The sequence below is a fragment of the Orycteropus afer genome, unplaced genomic scaffold (genome assembly GCF_000298275.1).
Source record: "Orycteropus afer afer isolate SDZICR_OR568_19922 unplaced genomic scaffold, OryAfe1.0 scaffold00281, whole genome shotgun sequence".
In the NCBI taxonomy this organism is placed as follows: domain Eukaryota; kingdom Metazoa; phylum Chordata; class Mammalia; order Tubulidentata; family Orycteropodidae; genus Orycteropus; species Orycteropus afer.
In genome coordinates this window covers 470,721-483,775 of record NW_006921868.1, presented here as the reverse complement: position 1 = coordinate 483,775, position 13,055 = coordinate 470,721, and the positions used below count along the sequence as shown (strand labels likewise).

At 46.6% G+C, this 13,055-nt stretch overlaps 1 protein-coding gene across 1 annotated transcript in view; it reads left to right on the top strand.

Moving 5' to 3' along the window:
- ABCC6 (ATP binding cassette subfamily C member 6) overlaps window positions 1-13,055 on the top strand; it is a 99,726-nt gene that overhangs the window by 5,345 nt on the left and 81,326 nt on the right. Inside the window, exons 3-7 of the mRNA XM_007950587.1 lie at window positions 1,233-1,358; window positions 1,498-1,626; window positions 3,865-3,990; window positions 5,303-5,364; window positions 6,360-6,482. Coding sequence (XP_007948778.1) covers window positions 1,233-1,358; window positions 1,498-1,626; window positions 3,865-3,990; window positions 5,303-5,364; window positions 6,360-6,482 — 566 coding nt within the window. The remainder of the gene's footprint in view (window positions 1-1,232; window positions 1,359-1,497; window positions 1,627-3,864; window positions 3,991-5,302; window positions 5,365-6,359; window positions 6,483-13,055) is intronic.

Here is a 13,055-nt window from a genome sequence, read left to right as displayed (position 1 = left end):
TGACAGTGGTAGCCAGGCACCATCTAGTTCTTCTGGTCTAATACTCGTATAGGCTGAGAATCACATGGTGTACCAATCGCTTGGATTAATCGTTTCCATGTGTCTTTGGTTTTCTTCATTCTTCTTTGTTTGGGATGAGGAGAGACCCATCGTTGCACCTAGATAGCCATTTGCAAGCTTTTGAGATCCCACTTGCTACTCACCAAGGTAGAATGTGGAACAATGTTTTTTGTGTAGTAGGTTATGAAGGCAGCAAATCATTATGGAAGCAGACCACCATGTCTTTCTCCTGTGGAGCAGCTGATGGGTTCAAACCCCCAACCTTTCAGTTAGCAACCTTTTGGTTAACCACTGCCCCACACATGGCTCCTTGGTACTTTTAATAATTCCTGTCATGTGCTCTGCTCTGTCTTTCTCTCCCCCATGTGCACACTCTCTCTTCTTTGTCTCCTTCAAAAAAGAGATCGGCATGTTTTAAAGAGTTTTTAGAATCATGTTTGATCCCAACTGAGACTTCCTCCTTGATTTAACGGTGGGAACTGAAAGAGACTTGAAAGGGTATAACTTCACCTTGTGAGTAAATTCCATCTCAGACTGTGTCTCATACTTAAACCAAGAAAACCAAACTCACTGCCACCAAGTCAATTCCAACTCATAGTGACCCCCATTGGGTTTGCAAGGTGGTAATGTTTACGGAAGTAGATTGTCCAGTCTTCCTTCCACAGAGTGGCTGGTGGGTTTGAACCACCAACCTTCTAGTTGGCAGTCAAATGCCTTAGTATGCCACCGGAGCTCTTTGTCTCGTACCTAGTCATCTCACTTATGGACTGTTGAGGCACCTCCTGCATTTTAGAAAACAGAGTTGATTTGGGCTATTGTGTCAGAAAGTTGTACAAACTCCTTTATGTGTTTCTGATGTGTTCTTCACACTGGCACTGTGAAATTATGACATCGGTCCGTTATAGGACCTCATCCCGGAAACTGCAGAGCCATCACTTAACCTGGTGGTGTAGTGCCTAAGGCATTTGACTGCTAACCAGAAGGCTGGCAGTTCAAACCCACCAGCCACTCCTCGGAAGGAAGGTTGGCCAATCTACTTCTGTAGAGATACTGCCTCAGAAACCAAAGAAGGGGTCTCTATGAGTTGGAATCGACTTGCCAGCAGTGAGTTACTGACTAGATGCTGCCATCTTTCTTTTACCCACCAGCCTTATCTGAGCCTCTCTCCTCAGGTGCTTGGGTGTACCCTACTAGTCCTGTGTACCTCCAACGTGGCTGTCTCACTTTGGAAAATCCAGCAGGGAATACCACAGGCCCCAGAATTCCTGATTCACCCTACTGTGTGGCTCACCACAATGGTAAAGCCATCCTGAGTCTGGACCTTGGCTTTCCCAAGCTGCTGCCTTCCCAGCCCTGGTGGAGGGTGAGGGAGAGGGTGGAGCTGAGCTCCCTCCCCAGCCCTTGCCTTAAGGGGCCCTTCCTGACTCTCTTATCTAGAGTTTTGCCCTGTTCATTATCCATGTGGAGAGGAAGAAGGGAGTCCAGGCTTCTGGGGTGCTATTCGGGTATTGGCTGCTCTGCTGCTTCTTGCCAGCCACCAGCAGTGCCCAGCAGGCCTCACAAGGGGTAAGTGGAGGCCTGGGCCACCTGGGGAAGCTACTATGTGGTTTCAGGCCTTGGGCCCATCTTTTCTCCTTTTCTTTGCACACACAACTTATTCTCTACACAGACCTACACACACACACACTGCACTCACTTACACTCTAGAGGCCCACAAATTGACTCCCTCACACACAGTGTGTACTGTAATTAATCAGCGTTCTCCAAAGAAACAGAACCAACAGGAGGTATATATAAAACCAAAGGGCAAATCAATTGCCCACAGGTTGATGCCAATTCATGGCTACCCCATGTGTTTCAGAGTAGGACTGTTCTCCATAGGGTGTTCATTGGTTGTGACCTTTCAAAAGTAGGTACACCAGGCCTTTCTTCCAAGGGACCTGTGCCTGTGATTGCATTTGAACTGATAACCTTTTGGTTGTATAACTATTTACACCACACAGGGACTCTGTGTGTGTGTGTGTGTGTGTGTGTGTGTGGTGCTCTGGTGGCACAGTTAAGGCACTCAGCTGCTAAACAGAAGGTCAGTAATTTGAACCCCTCAGCCACTCCACAGGAGAAAAATGAGGCAGTCTGCTTTCATAAGGATTTATAGTCTCAGAAACTGTATAGGGCAGTTCTTCTGTGTCCTACAAGGTTGGTATGAGTCAGGTTTTGTGTGTGTGTGTGTGTGTGTGCACACAGAGAAAAGGGAAAGAGAGAGAGGGAGAATGAGAGAGAAAGAGATTTTAAAGAATTGGCTCATGCAATCTTGGGGGCTGACAAATCCAAAGTCTGTAGACCAGGTGGTAGGCTTAAACCTCCAGCAAAATGTTTGCATTATAGTTTTGAGGCAGAAGTCTTCTCCCTTCAGGAAACCTTAGTTTTTGTGCTTAAGGCCTTCAGCTAACTGGATGAGCCTCGCACACATATGGAAGGTGATCCACTTAAAGTCAACTGACTGTAAATGTTAATCATATCTTCTCACAGCAACATCTAGACTAGCATATGATCAGACAACCAAACCCCAGAGCCTAGCCAAGTGGACACATAAAATTAACCATCACAAGTGCCCATCACCCACACACACATTTTTTATCTATATAAATGCCCATTGTCTTACATACTCACATCACACACTTCACTTGCATACCAGACACATACTTCCATGCCTTCATTCATGCACCACACAAGCACAGACTCCTACACAATGGTTTTGAGGGGATTTATTTGCCCATGCTTGTGGGACCTCCAAGGGGAATTCAGGCACAGCCAGATATGAGTGCTCAAATGGCACCATTATATTGCTGTTACTCTCTGTATGTCAGCTCTGATTTCTCTATGTTAGCATCATTCACTAGTGAGGTGGCAAGAAGATTGAAGTTCTACTGATGTAGCAAAGCCAGAAGCAAGATCTCCTGATGGTTCCTGCTGTTATCGGTCAAGTTGATGTCTTATGTCCATTCCTAAACCAATGATTGCCAGGGATCTGGAATATACTCATGGGCCAAGCCTTGGTCATCTGCTTCCCCTTGAAGTGGTCTGTTCCCCATGAGCCACATGCCTGAGCAAGGGGAGAGAAAATTAGGTGCTATAACGAGACAAAGGGGCAGTGATGCCAGGCAGGCTAAAGCAACTGTGAGTAACAGAAGCTCATGATTTGGGTCATATAGTCTGTGTGTCCTTAAGCAAGGTGCTACTGCTTCTCTGAGCCTTGGTTTCCCCATTAGTAAAACAGAGCAGTAAACCCCAGCTGGGTCCAGGGGACTGGGAGGGACTTGATGGGACATTGCATATAAGGGCCCTTAGATGTGCTCAAGGCAGAATCATTGCTCAATCAGATTAGTCCCCTTCCCTATAAACCAGAAAATATTGGCCACACAGATGCTGGGATGGATGACTGGGGTGGGGCCTGAAGTGGAATAAGGTTTCCCTTCATGATACAAGAAGAAAGGTGAAGTGTCCCTTCAACTGATGTCTAAGGGGCTGTGGGCGAATCCCAGACATGGCTCTGGCTCCCCGTTTGTATGGACAAAATGTGTGTAAGTCAGGTGTTTGTGAATCTGGACTCCCAGGAATGCTGGGAGACTGGTTTCTAAAGCCCATGACCCTGCCTTGGTAGCATTCCCATCTGTAGAAACCCTCTTCAGCCTCAACCTTTTCTCCCTTTACGGGCACCCTCTCCAACCTGTGCTACTTACGAGCCCCAGTGGGCTGCTGCTACCTGCCAAGACTCAGTGGGAAAGTCTCCTTTCTCTCCCACAGGGCTTCCAGAGTGACCCTTTCCACCATCTGTCGACCTATCTGTGTTTGGCTCTAGTTGTGGCGCAGTTTGTGCTGTCCTGCCTGGCGGATCAACCCCCCTTATTTCCTGAAGAACCCCAGCAGTCTGTAAGTAACCAGGTCGCCATCCCCGTACCTCCCTTTCCCCTGCTCCAATTCAGATCTCTTGTCTCCCCATGTGACCTAAAAGAACATTGATTTTGAATTTGTAATTCACTCAGCAATGGGTATTGAATGTCTATTTTATGCCAGAGGTTGGTCAACTTTTTCTGTACAGAGCTAGATAGCAAATATTTTAGGTTTTGCAGGCCACACAATCTCTGTCGCAAGTGCTCAACTCTGCTGTAGTAGCACAAAAGTAGCCTTAAGCAATACTTAAAAAAATAAGTGTGGCTGTGTTCCAATGAAACTTTATTTGCAGAAACAGGCCACATTTGGCCCATGAGCTGTATTTTGCTGACCTCTGCTCCATGCCACAGGTAGGTGCTGAGGAATCTATGGTGACCAAGCAGATAGTCCCTGCCTTCATGCACCTGACAATCTAGTTACACAGTTACACAACTCTATGGCTCTGGTGACATAGTGCCTAAGGCATTTGACTGCTAACCAGAAGGCTGGCAGTTCAAACCCACCAGCCACTCCTCAGAAGGAAGGTTGGGCAATCTACTTCCATAGTGATACTGCCTCGGAAACCAAGGAGGGGTTGCTATGAGTCGAAATCGACTCAATGGCAGTAAGTTTGGTTTGATTTTATGGAAAATTACAACTGGAATAAGTGCTCTGAAGAAGTTCACGGTCCTTGAGAATGAACAACAGGTAACCCTGAACTAGATTGAGACATTAGGAAAGACTTTCTGAGGAAGATACAGTTGATCAGAGATCATATAAAAAGATGTTCAGCTGCTCAAGTAATCAAAACTATAATGGAGCATTTCTTTAATTATTATTTTGCCTATCAGAATGGCAAACAATTTTAAAAATTGGTAACAGGCTATGATGGCAGAGATGTGAAGTGGCCAGTTGAAGAGTGGAAATGGTGCAGCCTCTATAGAATGCTGGCAGAATCGCAGGACAGGCCCCTTCTTACCTCCTCAACACAGTCACTGTGGGATGTAGTTGATGGCATTGTTGTCTGTGTTACATGTAGTCCTTGCTTGGAGAACATCTTAGTCTCAGTATCAGCAATAGTTGTTTTCAGTACTTGCTAGTTCTGACCCGTGGACACTGTCAGTCTTGTGGCCCAATGTCTTTTTTGCTCTGCATCAGGCCCATTGTGTCTGCTTCAGGATACCTCCTTGCATGTTTTTGATAAGCTCATGACCAGCACATCCTGTTTTCCTACCTTTGGTTCCCCTTGCCACGTACTCACCTTGGAATGTGAGACCCAGGCTTCCTCAGCCCCATCTTTTGTCTTTTCCAGAATCCATGTCCAGAGGCTGGGGCCTCCTTCCCTTCCAAGGCCATGTTCTGGTGGGTTTCTGGGTAAGTATAATGGCAGGGCAAGGGCTGGGATGGTGCCCCCACCCACCTGCGCCTGCTGCTCTCCTTTCTCACCACAGCTCTCCCCATCTCCCCCAAGGTTTCCCCCATGCCGACCAAGTCCGGCCAGGCTTTCATCCATCCATCTTCACTTAACCTCTGAGCCTGTTTTTTCCCTAATCTGTAAAATGGGTCAAACATAATTTTAAATAATTTAGGTTCACATGTGAATAAAATAAGATGATTTGGATAAACTGAAACTAAAACCAAGTCTGTTGCTATTGAGTCAATTCCAACTCATAGAGACCCTGCAGAACGGAATAGAACTGCCCTGTTAGGGTTTCCAAGGCTGCTTTGATGGTGTAGTGGTTAAGGCATTTGGCTGCTAACCAGAAGGTCAGTGGTTCAAGCCCACCAGCTGCTCCACAGAAGAAAGATGAGGTAGTATGCTTTCATAAAGATTTGTTGTTGTTGTTGTTATTTGCCGTTGAGTCGGCCCCGACTCATAGCGACCCCTCCTTGGGTTTCCGAGGCAGTATCACTACGGAAGTAGGATTGCCCAGCCTTCCTTCCGAGGAGTGGCTAGTGGGTTTGAACCGCCAGCCTTCTGGTTAGCAGTCAAGTACCTTAGGCACTATGCTACCAGAGCTCCCTCATAAAGATTTAGAGCCTTGGAAAACCAGTGGGAGTCACTTTGAGTTGGGATCAACTCAGTGGCAGTTGGTTTGGAATCATTATGAAAGCAGACTGCCACACCTTTCTCCCACAGAGTGACTCATGGGTTCAAACCATTCAGACCTTTCAACTAGTAGCTGAGCACTTGATCACTGCACCCTGGGGCTCCTTGTAAACTGAGAAGTGTCTTGCAAATGTTAGGTGCAGTTGATAGTTTTTATTCTACCTAGGGGCTAGTGGAGGTGCAGAGAGGAAAAGTGACTATCCCAGGGTCACACAGTTTCCCAGCAGGCGGAGCTTTCCCTGGTGACCTTCTTTTGCAGGCTGGTCTGGAGGGGCTACAGGAAGCCACTGACACCAAAAGACCTCTGGTCGCTTGGAAAAGAAAACTCCTCAGAGGAACTTGTTTCTCAGCTCGAAAGGGAATGGATGAGGAAGCGGGCAAGGTGAGTGTGTGGAGGTCAAGAGCTCAGCCGGATGCTGAAGCTCATCATTTGGCCCCAAATACAACCCCTGACCCTGCTCTGGGCACCACCTCCCCACTCCGCTGCCTGCCAGCTGATTCCACTAAGCAGTAACTGATCAGGCTCAAGGCAAAGCTCCTCTTAGAGTGCTTTGCATGTTCCAAAAGGAGCCTGACAAATGGACAGGGCTTTGAGGCCCCAGAAGGAAACAATAATTAATACTGAAATGGCAGGAGGAGACAGAAGGGGTATTTTAAGATGAGAGGTGGAGAAGGATGGCAGCCTGTAACATACAGGCAACTACTCACTTATTGAACCTTAGTAATTAGCGTCCTGGACCTCAGTTTCCTCATCTGTTCAGTGGGGATGTCATTAGCCCCTAGCTCATAGCTTGTGGGGAGTGAAAAAAATGATTCATAGAGAAGGACTTAGTGAATTGCTGGAAAATGGCAAGAGCTCAAGTGTCCTAGTGATGCAGAGGTGTCCAAGCTCCCTCTACTGCTGTCTACACTGCCTTGTTCTTGTGGTGGTTGTATTATTTTAGCTTTTGTTTTACTACCACTTTTATTAGGAGCTCTGGTAGCATAGTGCCTAAGGCACTTGACTGATAACCAGAAGGCTGGCGGTTCAAACCCACCAGCCCTCCTCAGAAGGAAGATGGGGCAATCTACTTCCATAGTGATGTTGTTGTTGTTGTTGTTGTTGTTTGCCGTCGAGTCAGCCCTGACTCATAGCGACCCCTCCTTGGGTTTCCGAGGCAGTATCACTACGGAAGTAGGATTGCCCAACCTTCCTTCTGAGGAGTGGCTGGTGGGTTTGAACTCATAGCGACCCCTCCTTGGGTTTCCGAGTCAGTATCACTACGGAAGTAGGATTGCCCAACCTTCCTTCCGAGGAGTGGCTGGTGGGTTTGAACCACCAGCCTTCTGGTTAGCAGTCAAGTGCCTTAGGCACTATGCTACCAGAGCTCCAAAGTGATACTGCCTCGGAAACCCAAGGAGGGTTGCCATGAGTCAGGTCTGACTCAACAGCACATAACAACAACTGCTTTTTTTTTTTTTAATTTTAAAAGATGGTTTTATTTCTTTTTTTTTTAGGATTTGGGTGAAGATTTACAGAGTAAATTCACTTTTCATACAGCAGTTCACATATACTTTGTCTCATGTCATTGACCAAAATTTACAATGCAGCAGCTCCCCTCCTACTTCCTCCCCATAGTTACCTCCTCCCAGTGTCCATCCCTTCATACTCTTCTGCACCCTGAGCTATCTCCCTGTGCATAAGCAGCCCTTCCTTCTCCCATGATTGTTCTCTTCAGGGCGTGTGTCTACTTGAGATAAATGTTTAACTCACATGCCTGTACTTTGTTTGGCTGGAAACCACAGTTGTGGGTTCAATTCCAGACCTGAAGGGCAGCTAGGGGCCATAGTCTCAGTGGTTACACCAGGCTCTATTGGACCAGCAAACCTGGTCCCCACCTTCTTCTTTTTTTTTTTTTTTTTGCCTCCAAATGATTTTGAGTTTTGTTCCACATTGTTCTCCCTCTTTATGCAGGATCTCCTACATCCCTTCCAAGTGGATGGCAGTGGTAGCTGGGCACCATCTAGTTCTTCTGGTCTCATAGTTGTATAGGTTGCAGATTGGATGGTGTACCAGTCGCTAGGACTGATTGTTTCCATTAATTTTGGTTTTCTTCTTTCTTCTTGACGAGGAGAGACCCATTGTTGCATCTAGATGGCAGCTTCCTAGCTTTTAAGGTCCCAGTCGCTACTCGCCAAAGTAGTAGGTGGAACAATGTTTTGTATAGTTTGTTATGCCAATTGAGCTTGATGTCCCCTGCGACTATGGTCCCAAGCCCGCAGGATCAACTACTCGGTCCCTCTGGGTAGCTGGCTGTTGACCAAGCAATAACCATACCTTGCCCCTTGTCAGCTCTACTATACACCTGGGAATTCTGATCATTCACATGAACTTATAGGCCCATTGTCTGCCAACCCTATATATGATCTTGGATACACTCTCCATTTAGACATACCTAATTGTTTAGCTACAACAACTGCTTTTATTGATTATATAATTTCATTTCCTTTTTAAAATAATATTTTATTTATTTTTGGTGACAGTATGCACAACCAAACACACACCATTCACAGTTTCTACATGCACTGTTCAGTGACATTGGTTACATACTTCACACGTGTCACCATTCTCACTATATCATCCCATATGCTTTCATTACCATTAATTGAGGCTCTCTGCTCCTTGAAGTTCTTATCTATGCTTTGGATTAATGGTTGTCAGTTAACACTCATGTAGCTAATTCTTAATAAGAGTGATATACTCAAGGCAAACATCCTTCATTGATTGGGCTAAACTACAGTCTAACAATGGCTTCATAGGATAGTTTTGGTTCAAGGTTTAAAGATTATTTCCAGGCATTAGATTGAGGGTTTCCACCAGTTTCCATGGATCCACAAATCTGATTTCCATATGAGTTTGAACTTCTGTTCCATGTATTTTCTCTTTTTGATCAGGATCCACCTATTGGATGCTTCGTCAAAATGTTCAGTACCAGTAGTGAGGCATCACCCATTTCTTCTGGTCTCATAGTAATGGGGCTAAGAGTCTATGGAGGCAATTAAACCTGTGGTCCATTTCCTACTCCGATTCCTGGATCTCCTTCTTCTCTGTTCTAGGCAAATAGAAACCAATTATTGTATCGTGGGTGGCTGCTCACAAGCTTTTAAGACCCCAGCTGCTACCCACCAAACTAGGAGGTAGAGCAGAATCCGTCTCACTTTTGCCTTCTGTGGCATCTGTGGTAAATTCTACGTATCCATCAGAGTCTGAGGAACCTAGTTTGAGAACCACCAGTCTAGAGAAATGAGCCTTCAATGTAAATTAGATAAGCCCAGGTTGAATACTACCTTGACATTGAATAGAGAATGATCTTGGGTAAGTCGTCTGACCTCACTGGACCTCGGTATTTCAGGGGACAGAACAAACATCATGTACGTCTGTTGGAAGAGTCATAAGGTTCTCCTGCACATATTAGGATTTTGCTGTGCTTGCTGCAGATGGCTGAATCTCACAACTTAGATGAAGCAAGAGAGCATCAACCTAATGGCTTACATAACTGAGAAGGTGACTCTAGCCTCAGGCATGGCTGGATCCAGGATAATGTCCCTGCATCTTTCTGGTAGCATAGTATCTAAGGCACTTGACTGCTAACCAGAAGGCTTGGGGTTCAAACCCACTAGCCACTCCTCGGAAGGAAGGTTGGGCAATCTACTTCCGTACTGATACTGCCTCGGATACCCAAGGAGGGGTTGCTATGAGTCGGGTCCAACTCGACGGCATATAACAACAACACAACAACACTATCTGGGTATTGGTCTCTCCAGAACAGTTGTCCCATACCTGCCAGTTCTGCAACTCCAGAGGAAAGAGAGAGCCTTTCTCTCCTAGAATCTATAGAGAAAAGTCCAAGGACGGTCTGTGATTGGCCTGGCTTGAGTCTTGTGCATATCAGGAGCCAATCCCATGGCTAGAGGGAGAGGAGCGAGTCCCATGATTGGTGAACCACATGGGGAAGGAGAGGGGCTGCTCCCCAAAGGAAGGGAGTGCTATTTTCACAAGTGGGGAAGTGATGTCAACAAACCAAAACAGCAGCTTTCCTTTCACTGCAGGCATATCCTGCCACATTGTCTACACTTCAGTGATTTGACAGAAGTGGCAGAATGAATTCCAAAGGGTCTAGGAAGTCTAGCCCACTGTCTGCCAGCTCTTGGCTTCTCCAGCCAGTGAGAGAGTTATAAGCATCTAACACTGGAGCAAGCAGATAATAACATTCTCCAGCATAGTTGGAGAAGACTTCCATAAACGGTTGACAGGAAGAAAGGGTTTCCCTTTCTTTCCTTTTCTTTTTCCCAACGTTAGGCAAAGACCCAGTTTAATCATTTTCTGAGCTGATGGATTACATACAGAGAGGACTTTGGTTTTGTGTCTGAAATATTTTGCAACCATTGAGGGAAGGGAGAGGATGGCATTGAGGAAGGGAGAGAAGTCACAAACCAGCCACCTGCTGGCCAGATCATGGTTTACAAGATAAGTTTTGTTGTTTTGGGTTGTTCTGTGTTTCAGTAAGTTGCCACCATTTAAAACGTTGGAAAGTTCACATATGAAAAATTACGACTTCTGACTTTAAATAGATCTAGCAGCACCGGCCCACATCCCAGCAAGGCAACAGGAGGTGGGATCTGAGTAGAGGCTGCCCATTGGGAAGGGTGTGTAATCTTCCATTTGTTACAGTCCTTAGCACTCCCTTTTGTATCCCCCAACTTATACCTGGCCCACATCACTCACTCATACCCCCTGCCTCACACTCTGTGATCATTTGAATTTGTGAGTCCTGCACTAAATGACCTTCAGTCCAGGGATAACAAAGGCCAGACACCAGTCAAGAAATACTCCCTGATTTCAAATCCCTGCTTTGCCCCTCACTGAGTGATCTTGAGCACCTCTCAGACCCTCAGTCTCTTCTTCAGTAAAGTGAGGGGTCTAATAAATACCCAAGGAAAGGAAGTCAAAAGGCATTGAAAAGCTTGTGCATAAAGGTGAGACCTGCTGAAAAGGAGAGAGTCCACAAGGGGTGCTTGCAGGCTAAACACCTTGGCTCAGAATCCTGGGGTAAGCAGCTAGAACAGAAGCAAGCCAACATCAGGCCAGAACTAACCTTCAGCTGTTTCTTCTCCCACTCCAGTTTTACAGATAGAAACACTGAGGCTCAGAGGGGAGAGGACAGCAAGCATTTGAACCTTGCTCTTCTGGTTCCCAGGCCAGGTTCTATCCACTAAACCAAGCTGCCCACTCCCTTCCTCCCTCCCTCCCTACTCCTTCCTTCTCTTCCTTCCTCCTTCCCTCTCTTCCTTTCTTCCAAAATGTTTCTACCGCTATGCACTGGGCTCTTCACTCAGTCTTTGTTTCTAGTCACATGATAAGTATGGCACATAACAACAACGACAACAACTATGTTCAAATTCTGGGACATCCCAGTGGAAAATACAGATGAGGAGTCTGCCCACGTGGAGTTCTAACAAGACAATGAGGAAATGAGAGAGCTGGAGAGAGTGCACATGGCTGTGAAAACAATGAATTAAAAGGCAGGACACACCAGAGAGGGATAGTCAGGGACAGCCTCTGAGCTGAGTCCCAAATGCCAAAATGTTTGTGAGGGCAGGGCATGTCCTGTACAGTGTTGGAGACCAAGCCACCATGCTCCACACTTGTCAACAAAGCACTGCACTGGGCCGGGGGTGAGGGGCAAGGAGCTTGGCCTTGTTAGCAAGGGTCTGGCCACTGAGCTCACCAGGGGTTTCTGCTTTTCCTTCTTTTTGGTGGCTTGGGGTGGGTTGCCTCTTGTTCACAGAGGCACCACATGAACCATGAATTGAGATCTGGGCTCAAATCCCTGCCCTGCCCCTCACTGTGTGACCTTGAGCAGCTGTCACTGCCTCTCAGACCCTCAGCCTCTTCTTTAATAAAACGGAAACTCTAATACCTATCTGGCAAGGAGGTCAAGATGAGTGGACAAGCTCATGTATAGAGCTGACCACAGTCCTGCCTAACATGAGAATTACTGATAGGTTGTCAGAGCTGGAAGGGACTCAGAGGGTGGGAGCAGCCCTGTCCTTTGACACAGGAAGGCACGGTCGCACAGAGAGGGAACCAGTTTGTTCAAGGACACACAGCAACCAAGATTGTCAGTCACAGCATCCCCCCCCACTTCTCCCTTATGGCAAGGACTCGCTTCAGGAAGGGCCTCTCTCTCCCTCCCCTTAGCTCTGCCCTATGGCCCCTGTTATGACCGAGGCTGGGGTCTCACTATTTCTAGACTGCCTAAGCTTCCATCTGTGGTTTAACCCAGAACTAGAGTGTTGCCTTATGTGTCAGCACCTACGGGCTGGCCAGTTCAGGGGCTATGTGTTTGTCTCCAGTGCTGCTATAACACAAATACCACAAGTAGTTGGCTTTAAAGAACAGACGTTTATTTTCTCACAGTTCAGAAGGCTAGACATCCAAAGTCAGAGCACCTGCTCTAGGGGAAGGATCTGTCTCTCTCTGTGTGTCAGCTGGGGAAAGATCCTTATGTCTTTCAGCGTCTGTTCCTTGGTTGCTTGGTTCTTGTGGCATCTATCTTCCCCTTGTTCCTGTGTCTGTGGTGCTCCTTATAACTCAGATGTGATGAGACTCAGGACATACCCTACATGGATATGACTCATTAACACAACAGAATACCCTGTTCCCAGACAGGATAGCATCCACAGGTATAGGGGTTAGGACTCCAACACACATTTAAGAGGGACACAAACCGTAATAGAGAGCAGGATGGATCAAAAAGTGTATAGGCATGGGAGACAGAGAAAAAACAAAAACCAAACACACTGCTGTCAAGTCAGATCCGACTCATAGCGACCCCTCCTTGGGTTTCTGAGGCAGTATCACTACGGAAGTAGATTGCCCAACCTTCTTTCCGAGGAGTGGCTGGTGGGTTTG